Genomic DNA, 24,562 nt, shown 5'->3' with positions numbered 1-24,562 from the left:
TTTAGTTTTATTCATTTCAAACGAGCAGGATCCGGCCCGAGGGCCGTAGTTTGCCCACGGCTGGTCTAGATGGGCCTCCTGTGCCTGGCTGAGGCCATAGAGAGAGATCCAGATGGCAAGCTGAGCCTTTATTTTATAGCCAGAAGTAAACAAGGTGGTGGTCACCATAGTTACAATGTTCTTGTGAGTTTCACTTGTTTTGGCAGCACTTGCTGCACCCCCCTCAGCCCATTAGCTGCCCAGATAGGATCTAGGGGGCATCATAAGGTCAAGCTTAATTATGCTTAGAGGGCTGTGCCCTCTAAGCTGGGACTTGTTTGTGGTTTTGCCAACAGGTCAGTCCAGGTTTAACCCTATAACTGCTCCCTACAATCCAAGAAATTACAGCATCCATTTCATTACTATTCAGACACCGAAACAGAGCCTTGCCTGCTGGGGTTTTATATCTCCTCTCCCCCCTGAAACTCGCCAAAGAGAAAATGTTTCTTACCTTTTCTTCTATTTATGGGCTCTGATTAATTGGAATTTTTGAAAAGTGTATTGCTTAAAGCAGTTATCAGCTTTTCTTTTTCCTGAATTAAACCCATTTTGTATTCTGATATATTAATCATCATTCAAAAACCTTTGACCAAACACCTATCTACTACTTGCAAAGCAATAAAGTAGGCCTTATGGACAATATAAATTAAAGTATGAAAAACATTTTGCATCTTTAAAAGGAGCTTAAAATTTAGATAGGGAGTTACAATTTGTATTCCTCAAATCATGCAACAATATAATCCTGTAAATTCACTTGGTTATTATCACTTTGGAGGGCATCTTGTCCTTATTTATCAAAATTAAATTGGTACATCTCTTTCCCCAGCAATAGTACTTGTAGGAATTTACTCTAAAGATACACTAGCAGAAACCGAGATGCCGTGGACACGTGCCTTTGTCCTTACATTCTGCTGTTTAGCAAGTGTTTGCTGAGCCTTGGTTTCGAGGTGCTGAAATGACTGAGGAAGATGAAGTTCACATTCTTGGGCAGCTTATTTGTAATAAGAGGCTTATGTGCCCATCAGAAGAGGATAGTTAGAGAAACTGTGGCCTATGATGTCACAGGAATTTTACCAGGCCGTTAAAGAGCACAGAGAGAATCACATTGGTAATAGCAAAGGTGTGTGAAGGGCGATAGGCCGAGTGGACATGCTCACACAAGGTCTACAAACACAACTTCTGAAGGACGCAAAGGTAACTGGTAACGTTGGTTACCTTTGTGGGGCAGGACGACGGTGTGAGGTCTGGGGAGGGACTTTTATATTTCACCGTATGTCTTTCTTCTTCATTTGAGTTTTTTTTTAAGTCGTGGCTACATAATTGTATTTATAGGAACAGAGACAGTATTGAGCTTCTGGCACATGGCAAACAGAATTGATACCACCAATGGGGGAGAGAAAGGTCTTAGGAATGTATAAAAATTATGTGATAAGAGGTAATGATTGAAGCTAAGAGCTTAGTAGGTAAATTTTCAGGTGCTAGAAATGGGGTCTCCATTAAGAGGAAGGATCATCTTGTTGGAGAAGGTTATGCCTTAGCTGAGTTTTAGGATGAACTATAGTTCGCTACATGCTGCTACTGATGGTGATGATATCTGACATTTATTGAGAACTTACTATATGTCAAGTGCACTGAGTATGTATTAACACTAGACATGTATTAACTTTTAACCTTCAACCGACATGTCTCTGTTGACATGGACACTGTCCTCCTATTTTTAAGGTTAAGAAGTTTGAAGTGTGGTGGCCCAGCTAAAAAGTGGAAGAAGCCAAGATTTAAATCCAGGTACCAGTGCCCACACTTCACTGAGCAAAAATTAAATTAATTGGCCCAGTCAGCATGGCTCAGTGGTTGAGTATTAACCTATGAACCAGGAGGTCATGGTTCAATTCCCAGTCAGGGACATGCCCGGATTGTGGGCTCGATCCCCAGTAGTAGGCGTGCAGGAGGCAGCCCACCAATGATTCTCTCTCCTCATTGATATTTCTCTCTCTCCCTCTCCCTTCCTTTCTGAAATCAATAAAAAAATATATTTAAAAAAATTAATTGAATTATATCACCAAGCACTCCTGCCGAATCCATTAGATATTGAAAGAGGCTAAGTTGAATGAACCTACGTTTAGTAATAGATGTTGTTTCTTCAGACAGTATAGAATCTAGATACAGATACTACTCTACAACTCAGGCTCCTTTCTAACAGCTGCTGTGACTTTTGTTCCTGTACACTGGGAAAAATGTAATTTCCTGAGCATGCCCTTTTCAATCTTTTATAACAACGTAGCAACATGTGATGCTGGGTTTTAATAATGCTTTCACCTGATTCTGAAGTCCTGTCCTACCCCATCCAATTTCTCCCCAGAGCTGTCCACTCCTATAACTTTGCTGGGGTCATTGTTTAGCCAGAGGCTGTGCCTCTGCAGGAAAAGGAAACACACGGAATGTTGCAAACAGGTTGTAGCTTTGTTCATGACTCTAAAGCTAATAGTGATGTTTAAGATGGTGGCTCCCTAAGTAGAGAGAAAATGGAAAGCCTGATAGTGGCAAAACAGCAGGTCATGACCTGAACCGAAGATGCTCATGTGAGAGCAGAAAGCATCTGGTTGACCAGGTGGACATGATGAGCAATATGGTGTTCCCACTTCCCAGCATCAGTCATGGCAGAGAGGCTAGAGACAGGAATGGTGAAGAGGACTGAGAGATAAATGGAATCAGTTCAATGCCATTTTAATCGATTTTGAGAAGGTAGGAAGTGATTTATCCATCTCCGCCACGGGTTGGCCAATCTTTTCTGGAAACGGCCAGGGTAACTCCTTGAGGCTTTTGGGCCATCTAGAGTTCCTGCTGCTAGTACTTCACTTCCTTCTTCTCCTCTTTTTTTTTTAACTTTAAAAATGTAAAAACTATTCTTGGTTCTGAACCATATAAAACCAGGCCACCAGGACTTGGCCTACAGGCAGACTGTAGTTCACTGACCCTGAATCTACACCCCAGGTTTTAGGCATTAGGTACAAATGAGCTTATTTAACCAGCCTCTCCCCCTCTAAGCCATGTGGCTTACTTTTTCTAGCAGGAGCTTGCCAGAGGCAAAAACAATAATCCCAAGGTCCCTATCAGTGAAATCAGAAGCCACTTGTGGTTTTAACCAGAATCAGTCATTTTTAAAGAAGCCATTGGCATCATTGAACAGGGGGTTCAGCTTTTGGTTGCCCAGCAGACACATGCTTTGCCTTGTATGTCTTTTTTCCCAGGATATTAAAATTTGGGCATGACCAGAATCTGACCACCAGAAGGCAGAACTGGGGAGGGTACCAGAGGTGGTGCCACCATGGATGGTTGTCACCAACTTTGAAAGTTTCAACATTCAGGAGAGATCCAATCAATTGTTTCTGCGGAATTGGAAACTGACCACTTACTAGGTCCCTACCCAAGGGTCCATTGACCTGTCCAAGTGTGGAATGCAAATCCTCCCTTATTTTGTGACTTTGTGAGTAACAAGGGGGAGGGAAGAGCTATCTATTGGCTCACCTCCAGGCAACAAGGAAGCTCTGGGAGACGTCTTCATTGGCCAGGCCAGGGAAAGCGAGGCAGATGACAGAGATTAGAGGGTAGGGGTGGGCAGGCTTATGCAGACCACTTTTTATTTGGTCTGCAAAATATTGGCACAGATGATATCTTTAGAAAATTAAATTAGTTCCCAGTGTTTAACATGGGTTTCACATAGAATGCAGATTTCTACCTCTTGAAAAATAGGAATATCTGTTAACATGCTTGATTTAAGTGGAGTAGCCACTACCATTTTGAGATGGTGAATACTCTTCAGTGTCTCATAGTTCTTGTCTTTTCTTGTTGTCTTAATAACAAGACGGTTTTACTCATTTGTGCTCCCTTCAGGACACCACTGGCCTGGAGGGGCCAGGGGGAAGAGACTCGCCTTGCAGCAATGGGAAGTAAATGGGTAGCACCAGGAATTCAGGTGCCCTGGCTGAGCGCCCTTGTTTGCTGTTTTCCTAAGACACTGGTGGTGTTTATATGGGCACCGGCCATTGAGCTGAGGCCCTGCCTGCTGTGTGGGGCGCCTGCAGGACCTCCAAAACACGCACAGGCAGAGCCAGATGTACCCGCTCGGCAGCCATCTCTGGGGCCAGGGGCACCGTGCCCACCAGCCCCCTCCGCTCTGAGCTTGTGCCTGGAGTGAGCACAGGACAGGTAATAGGATCCCACCCACTGCTCTCAGTTCGGGCACACCTGTGGCATCCTGTCCCCAAAACATCTGCTCTTAGTGAGTGTGAGCCATTGCGTTGAAAGGTTCAATCTGCCCATATGAGATCTTAGCTGCAAAAGCTGACCTCTGAGTGGCTAAGCCTGCAGGGGTGGGGCCAGGCCTCCCTTCCCTCCCCGCTCCGCCCCCCCCCCGCCCCCCCCCCCCCCCCCCCCCGGGTCTGTAAGAAACTCAAGGTCAGACACAGGGCTTTCTTTCTAAAAGTTTGTTGAATGAACAAACTGGGGATCAATGAGATAATTTTGTGAGTGTAGAGAAAAAGAAAAATGAAGCCAGAATACCAACTGCAGTTCCCTTCCAATGCCCAGCAATGCCCAGGTTCCCGGCACATCTGCTTCATGAGGCCGTGGGAAACCGTCCCTGCTGTGTCAGCCTCCACGTGCAGGTGGGGGAGGGGCTCCTGAGCAAGGAGGCATAAAAATTTACCCGAAGCAAAGGGAGCAGTGGTTTTGTTTTATGCGAGGGGCTGGGAATTCAGATGGCTCTGACTAAATAGATGCAAATCACTTTCAATCCCCATGAAAATAACCATTCGAGTGCATCTGGTACTCAGCAAAATGCTGCTCTTGGAAATTTGGCCCCAAATGGCTGATTTCACGAGCAGTCTGCTTCATCGAAGCCACAGCCACAATGGAGGCGTTCTTCCAGCCAGAGTTCTGCTCACCTACTGGCTGCTGTGTTTTCTCCGGGGGAGGAAAGCAGTCTCTCTCTCTCTCTCTCTCTCTCTCTCTCTCTCTCTCTCTCTCTCTCTCTCCTCTCCCCATTCAAGAAGTAAGCCTCGGCTCACTCTAGTTCCTCGACAGTTCAATAATATTCTGTGATATCTGAGTAGCATTTTGATGATAACAATACCCATTGCTTTTCCTGTGAATGTCAGAATGCGGAGAGGAGTTGGAGAAAGGAAAGAGTGCTTTGGGTGTTTCATGGCTCAGAGCTGGAGTCAGGATCAGGCCGCCCACGAGAAAGGTTTCCAGTGGGAAGCCAAGAAAGACCGTGTGGCAGGCAGTCGGTGTCCACGGGAGAGAAGGCCCGGGAGCCGCGGGGTCCAGAAGCCTGTGTCCCAGTCACTGGTCGATTCTGTTCCTCAAGGTGCCCAGGGGTTCCCGTCTCCTTACAGCCCAGGCACTTGGCCAGCTGCCATTTCTCTAAGCTTTGGAGATAAAATTCGGGTGTCTTTATCATTATGACCAGGACACAAGCTCATCCCTTGAGGTCTTCTTAATACACTCAGTACTTCCTCTGAGAAGCACAGTGTCCTTGGGCAAATCTCTTCACCACCCTTGGTATTTGTCTCCCCTCTGTACAGCGGGTTATATCGGCACATGCTATGTCAGGTGGCATAAAACAAGCCATAGCTGGACACAGTTCCTGGCACCTACTGACGACAAGTCACCTGAGCTGTCATCATCATTGACTTGTACTGAAAGAGGTTTCTCAGTCACTTCATGATTCATTTATTCAGTCAAGTCAATCAACCCATCCATCAGGGATTGAGTCATTCAACTGCTTTTTATTTTTTTAAATATATTTTATTGATTTCAGAGAGGAAGGGAGAGGGAGAGAGAGATAGAAACATCAATGCTGAGAGAATCATTGATCAGCTGCCTCCTGCATGCCCCCTACCAGGGATCGGGCCCACAACCCAGGCATGTGCCCTTAACCAGAATCAAACCCGAGGTCCTTCAATACGCAGGCCGACGCTCTATCTCTACCCACTTAGCCAAACCAGCCAGGGCTGTTCAACTGCTTTTTATAAAGGGTCTACTCTGTGCCAGGAATCACACCAGGTCCAGGTCCAAGAGCACGTGCAGTGAGTCTTCTGTGCCCGGGGAAGGAACACTCTGCTTAGAAGAGGGTCTGCCCTTTTGTCGGGAGAGAGCACCAAGGTGGAAGCAGGTAGCAACAGGATCGAAGCTGGGCTGTGGACCAGCTCTCTGCTGTCCACTGTACGTTCTGGAACGAGGGGAGCTGTGTCTGATTCATGTCTACTTTCCAGCCCCAAGCGCAGCGTGTGGCTAGAGATGATGCCCAGAGCACACAAATGGATGGAATCGGTGAACAAATGTGCCGAAGACCCGAGGGCAGAATTCATGGAAAGGGGGAGGGGAAGGCAGGGCTGTTAGGGAGCCTGTGAGCAGAAAACCCGTGCTAGGAGGCTTAGTCTAATTGAGGGATAATTAAAGTTGGAGCTAGCAGCTCCATCTGGCCTGTGCTGAGCGTCTGCACGCTTTATTTCGTTTAATTTTCACAGCTCTCCTTGGAGGTAGGGGTTGGGTTTTGAATCCTGTGTAATTTGTTTTTACATAGATGCATGTATGTAAAATTTCACTGATTGCAAAAATACGACCATATTGGTGTTGATTATACCCGATTTTTCTTTTCATTATTTGTTCCCATGTGTTTCCCCTCATTTTCCCTTTCCAGCGACTCCTGCATCTTATCTAGAAGGTTATACTTATCTTCCCAGGTTTTCCTCTGTACTCATACAATCCTGTGTAGGAAGGTATCTACATGCCATACACATAGCTACAGACAGACACACACGTGGGCACATACACAAGATGGGTATTTGAGGGTCATTGTTGGTTTTACAAAAGTCTGGTCATTTACACACGTTAAAAACTACCCCCCCCCCACCCCCCACCCCCACCCCCGGTTTTCTCACTCGGTAGTAAATATCCAGTGGAAATAGTTAAAGGTCACGTGTGTTTTCTAAGTAAAGTTTTACTGGAACACACTCACCCCCACTCATTGCCATATTGTTATGGCTACTGTCACAGTGGAGCAAAAGAGTTGGTTAGTTGGCCAAAGAGTGTACAGCCTGCAAAGCCACTTCTTACCTTGACAGAAAAGTCTGCCAATCTTGGTCTTATTCATTCTTTTTCATCACTGCGTGATATTCCCGAGTCTCAATGGAAAATTAATTTATTAAGCCTGTCTATGGGAATATCAGAATTTTTTGCCAAGAATAAACAATACTGCAATAGACAAATATATGTGCCTTTATATACTGTTTATTTAACTGAGTTTCTAAAAACTTTATTTAACTGGATTTTCTAAACTCAGGAGTAGGCTTGCTGAATTAAAGTGTGTAAGAATTTTTTTTTTAATTCAAATAAGTATTGCTACATTGCCTTCCAAAATGCGGGAACACTTTGCATTTTATTGGCAGTGTTATTAGGTCCGTTTGATAGAGGGGGAAGCTGAGGCTCCATGGCTTAGCATCAGTAAGTGAAGAGTCAGGACAGGGACATATAGCCCAGGACTTGGACTCAGTGGGAACCAAATTGGAGGGAGAACACAGGGCACCTGGGGCCTGAGTGTAGTGTTTGCAGTCTGGCAGGGGTGATGGGTTCAGCAGGATATGTGTACAGGGTTTCCTGTGGTTAGAGCCAGGGACATGGGAAGCGCTCTCATGGGAGAAAACTAGATCCTTTCAGGATGTCCTTCCTCCCCTAACATGCAGGGCGCGCACTGCCCAGCAGAGGCAGAAGCGGGTGCAGAGCTGCCTGCGGGGCTCCTGCACTTGGGACAGTCTCTTCTCACCCCCAGTGCTGCCCCAGATGATTACAAAGCTCCATCAAGGACAGCAGCATGGCTGTGTGAGGAATTGGTTCCTGCCACTAGCGCAGCAATTAGCATGGGGTGCAGTTTGTACTGACTGAGGGAGCCTGCTTCATCAAGCGGCAAGTCCTCCTAAGTGCAGCGAGCGTGGTTCTGGCATAAATTACTCCCAGCTCCCGACCGGACGAGATCTACTTGCTAGCACTTTACCAGGGTGTTTGATAAACCGCCGAAGCATAGATTCGTCAGATTGTGTGGCCCACAAACACACGCTTAATTTTCTATCTTCTTAGAAACTATTGTCTATGCTATTGTTCTCTTTTAAGGGAGACGTTTGGTCTGGATTTTGTGTAAATAAACCGAATACAGTGGGGCCTTGACTTACGAGTTTAATTTGTTCCGAGACCGAGCTCGTTAAGGAGCTCGTTAATTCAAATTACTCTGTCAACTCAATGCAAAAAATCGGCTGAGAGACAGCTGGTATCTCACAAAACTCGTTAGTCGGGACACTCGTAAGTCAAGGCCCCACTGTATTGTAAGATGCGATTCAAAACACATTTACTACTCATGAGGTATTGGAGTCCTTCTCTGAAACTGAAGAACCACCGACCCGGAGCCCAGAAAGCACAGGGAGAGGATATTTTCAGTATTGTTTTCACAGGAGAATATGTGGGCAGATCATGAGGACATAGCTCAGGAAGCCAAATGGACGCTGTCATGCAACTGGAGGGCGGTGTGAGTGAGACGGCTGAGTTCTGGGTGGAATGAGAGACAGAGACATCGAGAGACTAGTTTCTTTGGAGCTCAATGTGATTTCTTCTCTCGTGGACTGACTTGTCCCTTCTGACTCACCCTCGCGCACCTACCCATAGACCCCACAGCCAGTAGTGTGGCTTGTATATGCTCTCAGAGGCCTCTCAGACTTGGGTAAGCTTTAGAAGTCTCCCAGGTTGAGCAGACATCCAGGCGTGGGCGAGGCTCTGACTCAGCTCCACCCTGAGCCAGCCATCGCCAATCTTTCGGACCTCACGGACCACCAGTGGTCCATGGACCACCGGTTGGCGACCGCTGCATGGGCCATTGCTTGTTCATCAGGTTGAGTGGGTGGGAAATGACGATGTGACTTGCATATGCAAAGTTGCTGTGGCAGAGACCCCCCCTTGAGTCACTTTGAAGGAGCAGCCTGTGGAAGTTGGAGTCGGAGGATGGAATTAGGAATTATTGTGTCGTGATGATGGATGCTTGCTCCCGAATGGATCCAGACCCACATCTCGAACGCGCCATCTGGTGCTCGTGATTGACTGCAGCGGCGAACCATTACTTCCTGTCGTGCTGATCAGCTTCCAAAAACACAATCTCTGCTGCAGAACCAGTCAGATTCCAGAGGATGATGTGGCGTGGTTCTGTGGCTGAGACTCCACACTGCTCCGCAGCCCTTGTCTCCGGCCTATAGCGTCAGCCAGGCCAGACGTGGAGGACAGGGACCAGTGGTGCGTGGCGAGGGGGGGTGGCGCGCGCTTGTTTTCCTTGTCTCGCTCAGAAGCTCTGCACGTGCTCATTAGGATTTTTTCTCCATGGATTGGGACATCTTAAAAAAGCTCTGTCTGCATTGCTTTTTAAAAATATATATATTTTATTGATTTTTTACAGAGAGGGAGAGGGATAGAGAGTTAGAAACATCCATGAGAGAGAAACATCGATCAGCTGCCTCCTGCACACCCCCTACTGGGGATGTGCCACAACCAAGGTACATGTCCTTGACCGAAATCGAACCTGGGACCCTCCAGTCCACAGGCTGACGCTCTATCCACTGAGCCAAGCCAATTAGGGCTCTGTCTGCACTGTTGACAGTGATAATGATGGGGTCCATGCTTTGGTCAGTTGTCACTCAAGTTTAAATGTTACGTCCTGGCTGGTGATTCAGTGGTTAGAGCATTGGCCTATATTCAGAGTGATGAAAGCATCCCCGTAGTCAGTTCCAGAGCATTTCCTCACCCCAAAGGGAAACCCGTGCCCTTTCGCCATCACCCGCCTCAGGCAGCACTGATTTAGCCTCTCTCCCTGGACTTGCCCTGTGGACATTTCTATGCATGGGATCACACATGTGTGGCCTTTTGTGTGTGGCTTCTTCACTCAGCATCATGCTTTGGGTTCACACGTGTTGTCACATGGATCAGGACCGCACTGCTATTGATGCTAATCTGATCACTTTTATTTATTTAGTTTAATTATCTGTCTCCTTAGAAGGGAAGTGCTGTGAGAAAGGAGACTTTCAGGCTCAAAGAAGGGGCGCATGGGTCCCATGCCACAGCTCACGGAGAAAAACCTAAACAGGAACGCGGGTCTCTGACCCTATGGTCACGTTCCCTGCCTGTGAGCACAGCGATCTTTGTGCTTTCAAAGCCCAGTCAGTCAGCTCTCGCCAGGTAGCCCAGTGGGTTAGAGCATCCTCCTGATATGCTGAGGTTGTGGGTTCTATCCCCAGTCAGGCCACAAACAAAAATCAACCAATGAATGCATTAATAAGTGGAACAACAAACTCTATCTTTCTCTGTGTCTCTGTCTCTCTCATCAATCAATCAATAAAAACAACCCAGTCAGTTAGCTCCTTTGATTTAGGCCACTGGGGAGATCAGGAGTCACGTGGCTGGTTAGGAAGAGGCCTGCGTGCCTCGCTGGTTGGGCTGCAGTCTGAGTATTAGACTTTCAGGAAGCCTTGATCTCCTCTCTGGTGGGATCTTGCGCTGACACTGCTAATGGAATGGGTAAATGCAGAGCTGCCCTCCCTGCCAGGGACGGTCCTACCCCACGTGCCTGTGCACAGAGCAGGGCTCCCCAAGGCGCACTGCTGTGCAGCACTCACATGGCAAAATAGAACGAGGCAGAGCCGTATTCCCACGTCCATGAAGCCAGGGCTGGCCACGTGCGCTTTAACCTGGACCCGAGGCTTCAGCCCCGGGCTCACAGGGCTTCTCATGGGTTGGGCTCATTAGGATTTATTTCTGAAAAGTATTCCCTGCTGCGTGGGCAAAGGCTGGGGCCATTTGTCAGTCAGTCCATCCATCCATCCATCCATCCATCCATCCATCCATCCACCCATGCCCCGTTTGCTAAGCCTCTGGAGGCCCTCGGTAGGTGCCGGGGATACAGAGAGTAGAGGTATGGTCCCCGCCTGCCAGGAGCTCATGGCTGTAGTGGGATGCAGGCTGGTGTAGCGCCAACACAAGACAGTCAGTGGTCAGAGTAAGAACAGGCCTCTGTGGGGTCTGCTAGGAGCGCCTGATGCCATTAAAGGAGGAGAGATATCAGGAAAATGTCCAGGGGAGGTGCTCCCTGAGCTGACCCCAAGGGGAGATGGGTGCAGCCAGGTGACCAGTGGGGACGGCTCTCGGGCTTGGGGAGCAGGAAGGTGTGAGAGTGGGTGCCACGGTGCTGGAGCTGGCTGGGCCTGGGTGTGTTTTGGACCATGTGACTGGAGGGATAGCAGGATCAGAGGACCCCATTCTAGGAAGCTTTGGCTGTGAGCCTGAGGGTGCTGCGAGCCACAGAAGGTTGTTAGGGAAGCTGGGGAAGGAGGAGGCTGTCGGCTGAGGGGAGTCGGCCGAGGTTCTGTAGGCAGTGGCTCATGTGTCTGTTTCTATGTTGGCTGCTTGCCCCAAACTAGGGAGTCCTAAAATTTAGGTTCCGATTCTTAAGTCAGCGAATTCGGAATCTTCCCCCTGCTTCCCTTGTCTCTGTCAGTGGGAGAATTGACTTAGAGGAAGAATCGCAGATTCATTGCCTGCAGGGCCAGGCGGACTGCATCATAGTGATGACAGTTTTGGGGTTTGAGACCACAGACCCCGATGGGGACAGAGGAGCCCATGAGACCACGGTCAACATCATGACCTCAGGAGCATAGGCTAGTGAGAGAACTAGGAAGTGAGCTTTGTGTGTATACACACATGAGTATATACATATATTTATTCAACTGTAAGTTTATATAACTTAATATTTAATGATGGCTGTATTGAACAGCCTGCACTCACAAAATTCCTGAAACGTGGCCCAGTGGGCTTTTGCAAGCTGTTTGAGAAGCTCTCCCACACCATTGGCTGGATTCATTCTTTCACGCAACAATATTTATTGAGCATCTACTGTCTACCAGGCTCTGGGAGCTTGAGAACACATCAGTGAACAGAGCATTCAACAACATTGTTTCCTGGGTCTAGAGTTGTGTGTTTGTTGCCCCTCCTCATCCCGCCCCCATTATCCTACCAGTCTTATTCCTACATGTTTACATTGACTGCTCTGACTCACAGCTGACTCCCTTCCACGGACCATCCTCATGGCTCCCCGTGAATGGCTCACTTCCTCTCCCTGGGCTGTGCACATCTGAACTGTCCAATACTTAGAAATGGCAGCTGCGGACAGTGTGGCCGCAAGCACCCGCAGCCTGCTGGGGACTAGAGGTAGCCTGGGGCATCCTTCCTTCACGTGGCTACACGGGCTCCAGCACCCACTGCTGGGGTAGAGTCTCTCCTGTCTCTATAGCCTGGACTTCTCAGCCAGCATTTTCAACCAGATATTCTCCTGCATTTTCTCTAGTTCCTGTGACCTGCCAACCTCCGGCTGCCTCCCAGAGTGACAGTGACTTTGGTGATAAATGGGCATATGTTTTGAATGATCTTCCCATAACCTGATTTCCCCAACAATTTTCAAAACGGGAATTTTTCCCCAGGAATGTTTTATCACATTATAGCAGAAATAACTCTACTTAAGCATATTATGGTCGGGGTAATTTTTATTTTTCCTTTTGAATGTGAAAGCACTGTATTTATTTAAAAGGAAAATCAAACTATATAAAAGCGTATCAGGTTTAAAAAAATGGAAGAGATACCCCAGGTTACCCAATTTTAACTCCTTCCAAATGGAGTGTTAATTTCCACTCCCGCCAGTGGCCTGCGTGGGGCCTGTGCGAGCCCCTGCGATAGCTGTTGGAATCCCGCATCAGAGTTACTTGCAACGATAAAGAAAAATGAGGCTGACACTTTGCTCTTCAACGTGTCACCAAATCACTTCCTCGGGCTTCTCACTCTTGAGAATTCAGACATTTTTGCGTGAAATAAGACTTTTCATCATTTCTTCTCCGAAGACGGAACGCTCCTTTCATCAACTGAGCTGTTTGTTCAAAGGGTTGAGAGAGAAAGAGAGCGCAGGCCTCGTAAGGGTCTCTCTGAAACATGACGTGGTTGCCACTTCCTCCTCAACAAGCTTCTAAAAGCACAGCCAGAGCGCTGGGCTGCAGACTCATCCATGGTCAGGTCGTGAGTAAAGTGGTGGCTCTTTCCCAAGTGTTTTTCCTAGATTACATTCTTATTCTATTAAATATTATCTCTTTACTAGTGGCCCAGTGCATGGATTAGTGCATGTTGAAAGAAAATTAATTAGAATTCCTGGGGTGGTGCCATGGCTCAAAGGGCGTCTGCAGAGTGGCAGTGCAGGGGGTGGGGGGTGGGGGGCGTTGGGGGGGAAGAAAAAGAAAGCTCATACTTGGATCTTCCGGCTCATGGTGCTGGCTCCGGTGCAGGGACTAATGCAGGCAGTCCTGGGTGGTGGCTGGCGGGGCAGGACTGGGCGAGACAGGCCAGACACGCCCTGGAGCCAACCCACAGTTCCTCCTTGGGGTGGTGCACTTGGGGTGATGCTGTGACTCGAAAGGCAAGGTGTCTGTGGAGTGAGTGGGGTCCCTCTGGCAGGTGGGGTCCCTTGGCCTGGCCAGGGGGATCTGGCCGAAATCAGCTCTCTAGCATCCCCTGAGGGGTCCCAAGGGCACTCTGCAATGATGCTGCCGTACAGGGTGTGGAACGCAAACGCAAGGGTGCAGTAAACCAGATTCAGGACCAACAGTGCCCCAGGAACAACATAACCCACCGCTGAAGGTGGAATCACCCAGCCCCCACAAGGAATAGGGCTCCCTCTTCTCTGGTTCTGGGTTTGTCACGTCACCCGAGAACCAGTGCTGCCAAGGCACTGCAGCTCAGCAGCACCTGCATTGAGCGTCTGCCCCCTGGTGGTCAGTGCGCATCATAGGTACTGGCTGGTCTGACGGTCAGATGGTCCTTTAGCTTTTTATATATATACCAGAGGCCCTATGCATGAAATTTGTGCAAGAGTAGGCCTTCCTTCCACCGGCTGCTGGCACTGGCTTCCCTCTGGCACCCAGGACCCAGGCTTCCCTCACAGTACAGATATTATACCTGGAACTTCCATGCTGATGACTCATGATAAGCAGGGGGTTTTCTTTAAAAAATCTTCAAATGGGTATTGCAATTAATAGTAATAATAATAATATCCCCATTTGTTCCTGTACCCGGTCTGTGCTGGACAAATGCTAAGCAGGTCCATCTCCCGGAGCGCTCCCATAGCCCAGGTGGCTTCTCCAGTGAGCACTGATGGATTTCCCTAGAGCAGTGGAGTGCAGGGTCACAACAGGCAGGCCGTCCTTTTCATTGGCTAAATCTGCCTTCCTCTGGTTCGCAGTGGCCACGCATCCAGTGTGTGTGCATGTGCGTACGCGTTGGCCAGGTGCTGAGCGATGGAGACGGGAGTCGCCTCCAGGGGTCTGGAGGTCAGGTCTCTGCGTTCCCGCGGGCGGTCAGGTCCCGCTCAGTCACGTCGCTGACACCCCGTTCTTGCCTTGACAGCTGCAGATGAAGATGAGCGAGCGGGCCGCCTCGCTGAGCACCATGGTGCCCCTGCCCCGCAGCGCCTACTGGCAGCACATCACCCGGCAGCACAGCACAGGCCAGCTCTACCGCCTGCAGGGTGAGTGCGGGCGACTGCCTGGGAACTGTGGTGGGAGCCTGTGTGCGGGAGCCTGTGTGCGGGAGCCTGTGTGCGGGAGCCTGTGTGCGGGAGCCAGCCTGTGTGCGGGAGCCAGCCTGTGTGCGGGAGCCGGTGTGCGGGAGCCGGTGTGCGGGAACCTGTGTGCGGGAGCCTGTGTGCGGGAGCCGGTGTGCGGGAACCTGTGTGCGGGAGCCTGTGTGCGGGAGCCGGTGTGCAGGAGCCTGTGTGCGGGAGCCAGTGTGCGGGAGCCTGTGTGCGGGAGCCTGTGTGTGGGAGCTGGTGTGCGGGAGCCGGTGTGCGGGAGCCTGTGTGTGGGAGCCTGTGTGCGGGAGCCTGTGTGCGGGAGCCTGTGTGTGGGAGCCTGTGTGCGGGAGCCAGCCTGTGTGCGGGAGCCGGTGTGCGGGAGCCGGTGTGCGGGAGCCTGTGTGCGGGAGCCAGCCTGTGTGCGGGAGCCGGTGTGCGGGAGCCGGTGTGCGGGAGCCTGTGTGCGGGAGCCAGCCTGTGTGCGGGAGCCGGTGTGCGGGAGCCGGTGTGCGGGAGCCTGTGTGCGGGAGCCAGCCTGTGTGCGGGAGCCGGTGTGCGGGAGCCGGTGTGCGGGAGCCTGTGTGCGGGAGCCAGCCTGTGTGCGGGAGCCGGTGTGCGGGAGCCTGTGTGCGGGAGCCAGCCTGTGTGCGGGAGCCGGTGTGCGGGAGCCGGTGTGCGGGAGCCTGTGTGCGGGAGCCAGCCTGTGTGCGGGAGCCAGCCTGTGTGCGGGAGCCGGTGTGCGGGAGCCTGTGTGGGAGCCGGTGTGCGGGAGGGAGACTGTGCGGGAGGGAGGACCGCCGTGGGTGAGGGTGCCAGCACGGGCAGCCCTGCGGAGGGCGCTCTGCTCCACTCACTGCTGCTGGGTGCCAGGCTGGTAGCCCCTTCCTCTGGTGCCAGGGCCCATCAGGACCTCACTCCCGAGGCACCACGTCTGCCTCAATGTCCAGGGGAAACTGTTCACAGTGCAGAGACTGAGCCGGAGGCTGTGGCTGAGCAGTGTGCACGTCATCAGGTGCCAGGGGGTCCGGTGGGTTGAGCACAGACAGCGCCCGCGTTCCTGGGGAACCTGCTGGAAGCTTAGATCTCTGGGCCCCTCCCAGACCTGAGGAGTCAGGGACTCTGAGGATGGAGACCATCCCCGCGTTAACAAGCCTCCAGGTGGCTCTCAGCTTAGGAACCTGCTGGAGGGCGGAGTCCTGGGTGCGGACTCTGCTGCACCTCTAAGCAGATCCTGAGATGCCCCTCTTCCAAAGCCCTTCCAAAGCCGGGGTCTCCGAACCAGGTGCGGGAGGGGGTCAGCGTTTTCTCCTTCAGATGCAGCTTTTTATGTTGATGGTCAGTAAGAGCAGCTGTGCACGTACCATTTGTGAATAGAGAGGCTGGGGTACCCTGATGGAGAACTTCTCTGATGGGGGGCAAGAGGCCAGAACCCAGAGGGCACACGCTGGACGGCGCCTCTCTCAGAGGAGGTGCTTGCCGAGCCCCTCAGTTCCACAGTGAGCGGTGACCTTGGGGAACAGTGGGCTCAGGTCAGGTGCCTGCCCCCCGAGCCTGGTCACCGGCCACCCCCAGCCCCTCCCGCTGGCCATTCCTCCCCAGGGGCTCTTCCGGGTCCCTCTCCAGGGCTCCCAGACTTTATCATCACCAGCGCCGGCATCTCTGGTGACGTGACTCACTCGCTCTCCTATTGCCCTTATCAGTTTCCACTTCGTATGCACTGTGGGCCTCTGGCTCGCGGCCAGCTCCTGCAGGAGGCAGTGTGCCCAGGCGGCAGGGGAGCCGGGCCTTCCTTCGCCTTCATCACTTGTTCTCCCGTCACCTGGCACGGAGCAGCCGTGTGTGAGTGAAGAGGGCACCGAGGCGATTGCATTTTAGTCCTTATGCCTTCAGTCTCTGTCACTAGCAGGGAGCACGGTACCTGGTAGGTGCTCAGAAACACCACTGAGTGCTGGGTGCCTGAGCGAGCGGCTGCACTGCTAAACAGCTGACAGATGCGCTCACCTGCTAGGGTCACACGCAGAGTCGGGCGAGGTCAGGTTGGCACAACTGCCATCTGCTCTGTATCATCTTCAGAGATGCTTCAATGTCTGAGTTCCATCATCTCAGCATTGCCCTACATGTGCCACTTACACTATATATTCAATTTTGTTCAGTCTCTTCTACTTAAATGCAGCTATTTTTAAGTGTATTTCATTGTCTTTTAAGCTGTTATAACAATTATATTTTTCCAATATGCAATAAGACAAAGCATATGAACTTATACTCACATAAACCTCTTGAATGGCTGTATAGCCTGACTTTCTACATATACCTACACAATCTTTACACAAAGGAAACATCTTCTTAGATTCCAGGTGTCTGGAATGCAAAAGGAAGTGGAGAACCAAGGTGATGTAGGCGTCATAGAGAGGAAATTGCTTTAAGTCCTGAGATACAGTGTGCATGAATCATTTCCCTAGGACACCGTGTCTGCAAAGATGCCCTGAGAGGGAGGGAGCACTTAAATAAGTTGCAGTTTCTGAATTTATTAGCCAATATCCCAGAGTTCCGAAATCCTCGGGACAATCTGGACAGAAAATGTATAAAGAGCACGCTCACTTTCTGATCTCTGGCTAATCCAACTATCCTTAACCAACATAAGTGCACATTCCTGAGCAATCATTTCAGGCAAAGGGTCTTCTCAGGTTTCTGAATGTATAATAATATAGTAATGTTTTTTAAAATCTTTTTTAAATTGAAGGAGGATGTTTTAGGTACTGTAAGCATATGGCTTATGTGCACCCAGGGTATCTATGACTACCCCCACAGGGTTTACATCTGGATACATCTGTTTGGCAGCACACAGTCACAGTTTTTTTTTAACAACAACAATACAATTTGCAAATGTACCTCCATGCACAGAGCCGCCTTTGGTGGTTGGGAGGCCCATGCATAGCAGACAGGTCCGGGGTGACCCTCAAAGACTCTTAATCCACCAATTCCAAGACGAGAGACGTGGCGGCATCCCCTGTGGCATGGAGCCGAGATGCAAACCATCACGGCCGAGAAAGAAGTGCACCCTCTTCCAGGAGCTCCCGAAGTTGTTTGTATCAAAGATACAGGCCACAAACCAACCAGCGTCGCACGGAAGTCCGGCTTTCATCCCTGTCCGGTTAGGTTTATGTTTTATTATCCTTTCACCCATCACTCAAAAGTAATGAGCTATTCCTGTAAAGTCAGGTTCAAGTTCATGGGTCCAGATGTTTCAAAGGAGCACAGAACAGTCATTTGGAGAGACGGGTAGCTCAGCTTCTGGTGGAGTCAGTGGGGGAGGGAGAGTAAGTGCCTGGGATCCTGCAGAGACGATGCTTGTCCGGCTCTGTGGGCGACAACTGCAGGCTCTGGAGACCGTAATGAAAATTTTTACTGTTGGCTTTTTTGCTGCCGAAGGTGCTCTTCACTGAACATACAGCTTTTTATTAGAATCCTTACCTTTCTCCTGTGTTGCCTGCCCAGCAGCACTCCCTGAAATTGCCTCTGATCTCGGGCTGCTCCTGTGCGTGAGGGCAGGGGGGGCCTTGCTTCACAAGTGTGTGTTTGCTGTAGATGTTGTATTGGTTATTTCACCCAGTGATTCGTTTTCACACACTTCTGCTACTTGTGCAGGAATTTGCCTAAATGTGTTTCATGTTGCTATTTAATTTGTACCCATGTTTGCTGAGGTAGCTCCTCACCTGTGTGTTCTATGTAGATTTGACCCTTTCACTTTACCTTGTGGATTGCGCTTTAGTTGCCGGTATTCCTTGAGACAGTGTCAATGTGTGGTCTGTGTTGTATGGGACACAATTTACCAGTAACTCGTTCCCTTATAAAAATATTGGTCATTGCCCTGGGCACATAACTCAGTTGGTTAGAGTGTTGTCCTGATACCCCCAAAGTTACAGGTTACATCCCTGGTCAGGGCACATACAAGAATCAACCAGTGAATGCATAGATAAGTGGAACAACAAATCTCTCTTCCTCTCTCTCGAAAATTAAAAAAAACAACAACATATATTGTTCACAGACTATCTAAAATTATCTTGGTTATCAGGGATGGCAATTTCCATGGCAAATAAATGGAATTAAGTTTATCTATTTTCCAGCTATACCATTTGCCTTCTTCACCCCTGGAAAAAATTAGTGACATTATGAATTAGAGAAATTAGAAAAAGTTAATGACATTATGGCTCTGTGTGTGCCACATGTTAAAATTGAGTGGTACATAGTTCCTTCTTGTTTTGCTGGTATTTATGAGTTGTAATTTCTCTGGCTGGTGTAATCTTGGAGATTATACTAACCCTTATGGGGGAATTTATCTGATTTGAGAAATTTTTCATTTCCTCCCTAAATCTAGTCCTTTGGCACCACCTTCTGGTTGACCTTGGAATTGCCACTTTATTATTACTGTTTCTGATGCATGCCACACACAGTAAGATGTATTTAACCCACTATCACACCTTCTCTCATCCCATTTTCCAGGGTCCATGTAGAAATTCTCTTCTATGTTCAGGAACATATAGAATCAACATGTCAAGGAGGTTTCTCATGAAACTGCACTCAGGAGGTTCTTTTAGGAATGCACTGCACAACGTAACACAGACTTGTTTTTTACCAGTTGTGTTCTGTGTCGTCTTCACCCTCCCCGCTAGCAGTACTGATGCCCAATAAGTCTGGGGGACATGCTCCGTGTTCATTCTCTTTTCCAAGGTTCAGCATGCAGGTCAGCATTTTCAAGGCTCTGTGATGTCTTGCAGTAACGAATCTGTTTAGCCTTGTTTAAAGCAGACATGTGCAAATTTATTGAGTATGAAGCCCCTCTTTCCTTTTTCACATAAACAAACATTAACATATCCACTCGTGAAAGGCCAGGTTTGCTCTTTACAAGGGAGACAAGACATTCTCCGTGAGTATCTTTATGAAAGCAACCCTTTCTCGAAGACCTACTGTGTTGCATGAGGCATTTAAGACATGTGATCTGATTTCATCCTTAAAACAGCCCCTGAGAGTATGTTATTCCCACCAGTTGGGAAGAACCTGAAAATTAGAAGCGTTCCTAATGTGTCCGAGATCCCCGATCTAGTAAGTAGTTGAGGTTTTCACCTCTCTATTCATTCACTCACTCACTGATCTAGTCAGTAAGTGTTTATTGAGCACCTCCTTTGTGCCAAGCACTGAGCGAGGTGGTGGAGATATGCTGGGGCTACTAGATAGGTATGTTTCCACCCTCCTAGAGCTTATAGTCCAAAAAAGATCATTGCCAATAATTAAATATATTTAATTTCAAATTTGACACATGTCACTTTGAAAAGAAGGTGTTTGTAACAGAGAATAGTGAAGTGTAGCTGTTGATTTGGGGGGAAGGGGCGATGATAAAGGGGCCTCTTTAGACCAGGTGGTCACAGGAGGCTGTGGCATTTCTCCCAAGACCTGATGTCTGAGAAGAGGCAGCCATACTGAGGGTGAGGGAGAATTGGCCTCCCTAGTGACGGCAGCAAGTGCAAAGGCCCTGAGACAGAAGCCAGCTGGGAGGTTCAAAGAGCAGAGAGCAGGCAGCGCGGCTGGTGCATAGGGGCGCTAGCAGGCAGCCGGGTGCTGTTGGCTTCTCCCAGCGACAGTTTGAATTGGCAAGAACAGGACTACCGTCTCTGTTTCAATGAAGGCAGAAACCCAGATGCTTGGAGTTCAAGTAGTTGCTCATGATCACATGACTAGTGAGCAGAGGGGGTGGCATGAACTCCAGGGTTCCGACACTAGTCCAGGCTACTTCTTTTACCAGGGGGCCTTGTCTGTGGTAGACATTCTGCCGCCATGGATGTCTCACAGGCATGTGCCTGCTATGGAAATATCACCGCCATAGGACTGGCTCCTCCACGTGGTTTACATACGTGTTGTAAGGACCACAGATTCTTGGAGTATGTGGCTGCTTTGGAGAAGTTAACGTTGGGTTTCAATCAGTTCTAGCCCAGTCGCTGTCATCGTGCATGCAGCATTTAAGACGGAAGACAGATTAAGACTTGAGCGATCGTGAGCAGATGACAAAGAAACCAGGCTCTGAAACTTGCCTGTCTATAGGCACCCGGGGCCATCCCAAAAGGGTCAGGGCAGAAGGGGGGCAGCGGGCCCTGGTGAACCGCATGCCTCCTTTGCAAGGGGCAGCTGCGTCCCCTCTGGTCCGCCATGCTGTGCGCGGGGGCAGAATCCAGGCCAGCACCACCTTCCGTTCTCCAGCAGAGCAGGGAAATGAGCCCCTTCCTGGGAAGTCCACAGGGATGTAAACAGTGGCAAGCACATCTCAATGTGCCTTGACCTGCCCAGGCCAGAGAGCGGGGCTGCGCCCAGGTGGGGCCCAGGGCAGTGCCAGCCTGTGACCGTTCCACGAACTGTGAAGAATGGAGAGAATCTTTCCATCCAGCTCCTGGCTTTGAGCTAAGCAGTGTTCACAGCAGCTGGAGAGACGCCGGGAGCCCACGGCAGAGGCCGCAGGTGCTTTCAGTCGGCTTGACCCCAGGTGGATGCCATCAGTCGCTGTCCTCGCAGACCCGGAGCCTACGGAGCTGCCGTTGACGGTACAGAGAGAGGCTCTGCATCTGAGGGAGGACATGGCTGTTGCGTTAATTCTGTCGCACGCTGGCTGCTTCCTGCGGGACATGTTACCAGGCCGTTACAAAGCTAGACCTGGATTCTTGTAACCTCATGAACACCATGCACCACCTATTGCATGTGTGTACGTGTGTAGGCAAAGGGAATAGAATCCGCATTCGTGATGGCTGGGAGGCTGGAAGAAGGGATGCAGGGTGTTCTAAAGTTCAAGGGTTCTGTACTAATCCCTGCTGCTGAGTGCCAGGGACCACCTGACCGGCTAGATAACTCTCTCCCGGTGCACACTTGAGGCACGCGGATACCGACTCCGTGATTTGTTTCCTTTTTTGGGGGGGTTGCGACCTCACGGCTCAGCAGACCCATGGGGTTTCCTTTCGTCCTGGACCGTCTCGGGAGGAGGCACAAACGGGCTTGGCATGAGGTCGGCCGGAGGCAGAGCTATTTGTGGGCATGAAATAAATGGGGAATGAGCAAGCCCCCGGGCTCCATCAATGTTCCTGTGTGGCCAGGGCTTGAACACAGCGTGGTTCTGAGTGAGCGGGCGGGCAGCGTGCCCGTGGAGCTGCGGTGCTCTCTCTCTGGGATGGTGCAGGCTTGACCCCTGCCTCTGGCTCCCGGGAGTGCCCTGCTCCAGGCCAGGCTTGTTCTGCTCAGGTTGACCTTTCCCTGCCCACAGTGTGCATTTCTTGGGTCTGGGTAACCTTAACCAGCAGGCGGCAGTAAAATCTCTCGTTTTCTATGAAATCCAGTTATCTCTGCAGATACTGGCAAACTAGGGCTGGCTGGGGGGATTGCAGCTGCTCTCTGATTAGCGGAACAGAGATGTACGGCACATCGACGCCCACTCCTTCGATCCCTGGTAGTTGCGGCTGCCTTCGCACTATAGACAGCAGAGCTGCCATGAGACCAGTGCACAGCCTGTGAAATCTAAGCATGTAGCACCTGGGTCTGCGTGGAAGAAGTTTGCCACGCCCATGTCGCAGAGGGCTGACCGTGGCCTTGCGTGTTTAACTTCCTGATTTCTCATCTTTCTTGGTTGGAACCTCACCCTGAAATCATAAAGATCAAATGGGTTTTAAGAAGTCCTCCTTTGCAGCGAGTTTTCCTGGTTATAAGTATAAACTTGTCTTACTTCTGGTCAGGTTTACAAAGAATGTGCTCATCAAGTTTTCACAGTCCCATGATTCCATCTCATTTTTCCTAAATACCCTGTGAGTTAATGAGAAAGGAAAATAATCAGTTATCTGATTATAGCCCCAGGCAAAGGCCACATGCAAATGATATGTTAATGATGTCATCTCCCATGAGTCTTATTTGCAAATCACTGTGAGTGGGGACCATGATACTTACTTCTCTTCCATAGACACGTGTTGCTAGCTAATCTGGAGGTGGGCTTTCTGGACACGTATGTAACCGCTGTTCTCACATTCTTTTTGGAAAAGATGTCGCCAGTCCTCTGAAGCTTCATCGGACAGAGACCTTCCCCGCCTACCGCCCCGAGCACTGACAGCGACTGCCCAGCACGTGAGTGACACGCGTGGGAGGCGTCTGCACGGATCCACCGGAGGTCATGGGACGGCGGCGAGAAGGATGAAGGAAGCTCCGGGCCCTGCCTGGTCGTGTGGTCACTGGGAAACTGCAATACTATCCTTGTCTTTCTCTCTTTCTCTGCCCTTGGTTCTTTCCTTTTGTAAAAAAAAAAAAAAATCAAGCCCCCTTAGCGTGATTGAAACATGCTCTACAGATTCCGACTTCTTTTACAGCCGGACAGAAAGGAGTCAACCCACACGTGATTTTCTATGGTCGATCCCTGTCCCCTGCACTTCTCAGTCCTTTCGTGGTCCTTGTGATTTCCCCTCTGTGTCTCAGTTGTGTCACAGTTGGCACTGACAATAAAATGCCCTCCGTTATTTGTTACCTGTGTGTCCTCAGTGCCTGGGTTACTCAAACCTGGTCGGTCTGGTTAGCTACCGGCGACTGCATTTCACTATGTCGCCAGTTAGTTTAAACCAGGGCTTCCGCTCACTCTCACTTATTCTGTTAAGGACCCTGGAGTGTTCTTTATGGGGTGAACGTTTCTCACACAACTGTCCCCCTTGCCTTTTTCCAAGCCTTCCTTTTGTTTGAAGTACCTTCATCACCCGTTTCAAAATAAAAGCGCATTCTTCACCCTGAGCACGGTTGGGCATCACTCTCCTTCATTAAACTGGTCAGAGCACCTGCCAGCTCGGGGCTGTGCTGGCTGGAGCCCGGGGACCTGTCTCCGAGGACCTTAACTGCAGAGAGTTCGACAAGGAAGTAAGGTTGCCCTGACCATTCAGGGCGGCTGCTCCATGGGCCCCAGGGGCGACTCTTTCCCCCAGGTTTTCCCACGAGGGGGGGGGGGGGTTGATTCTTGTGGGCGCCTCAGGCTGGAGAGAGAGCAGGCCAGGTATCTGTCTCCTGTTCACGGTGGCCTTGCCAGGTAAAATAGAGGACACAGGACACCCGTTATATTTGAGTTTCAGATGCGCAATGAGTAGTTTTTAGTCTAAGTGTGTTGCATGGGACATTATGTTTTTTAAGAGTGCTCGTGGCATCTCTCAAGGTCAAGTTGGCCTGGGTGGGCTGCACTTTCCCTTCTACAGCTGGCGTTCCTGTTTCCCGGACCTAGGGCGGTGCCTGGCTCAACTCACGCTTGAGAAATACACGTTGAATGAATGGATAGACGAATCAATTTCCATCCTAGGGATAGAGGTCTTTCTAAAGGAGGCAAATTAATAGTGATTATATATTTTCTCAGCACCAAGGCACAGGGCTAGGCCCTTCCAAAATGGTGATTTTTCACCAGAGAATATTATCTTGTGTTTTCTAGAAAAAAAAATACAATTTTGTTAGTTTCAAGAAAGAGCCGTTAAAAAGGTTTATTTTCTATTTTTTAATTGATGAGAGAGAGAGAGAGAGCGAGAGAGAGAGAGAGAGAGGAGACATTGATTTGCTGTTCCACTTATTTATGCATTCATTGGTTGCTTCTCATGTGTACCCTCACTGGGGATTGAATGCACAACCTTGGTGTATCAGGAGGACACTCTAACCAACTGAGCTTCCCAACCAGGGCAAAAAGATTATTTTCAGTTGTGCTTTTTTCAAAAAGTATACAACTTCCCCCAATAGAGATTGACTCACAAAGTCCCAAAGGCCCTGCTAAAATCCGAGCTTGCCCAGCTA

The 24,562-nt window shown here is 49.8% G+C and overlaps 1 protein-coding gene across 4 annotated transcripts in view; it reads left to right on the top strand.

Annotated features, from left to right (window-relative positions):
* DOK5 (docking protein 5) overlaps positions 1–23,272 on the top strand; it is a 134,038-nt gene extending 110,766 nt beyond the window's left edge. For all 4 annotated transcript variants that reach the window (XM_081097122.1, XM_081097121.1, XM_081097124.1 and 1 more), the window contains exons 7-8: positions 14,569–14,689; positions 22,798–23,272. In XM_081097122.1, coding sequence (XP_080953248.1) covers positions 14,569–14,689; positions 22,798–22,862 — 186 coding nt within the window. In that variant the 3' untranslated portion in view covers positions 22,863–23,272. The remainder of the gene's footprint in view (positions 1–14,568; positions 14,690–22,797) is intronic.
* Positions 23,273–24,562: the final 1,290 nt, after the last annotated feature.

This window comes from Myotis nattereri (assembly GCF_964212035.1).
Source record: "Myotis nattereri genome assembly, chromosome: 8".
NCBI lineage: Eukaryota > Metazoa > Chordata > Mammalia > Chiroptera > Vespertilionidae > Myotis > Myotis nattereri.
Note: the sequence above shows the minus strand (reverse complement) of the source record. Positions and strands in the feature narration are given on the sequence as shown.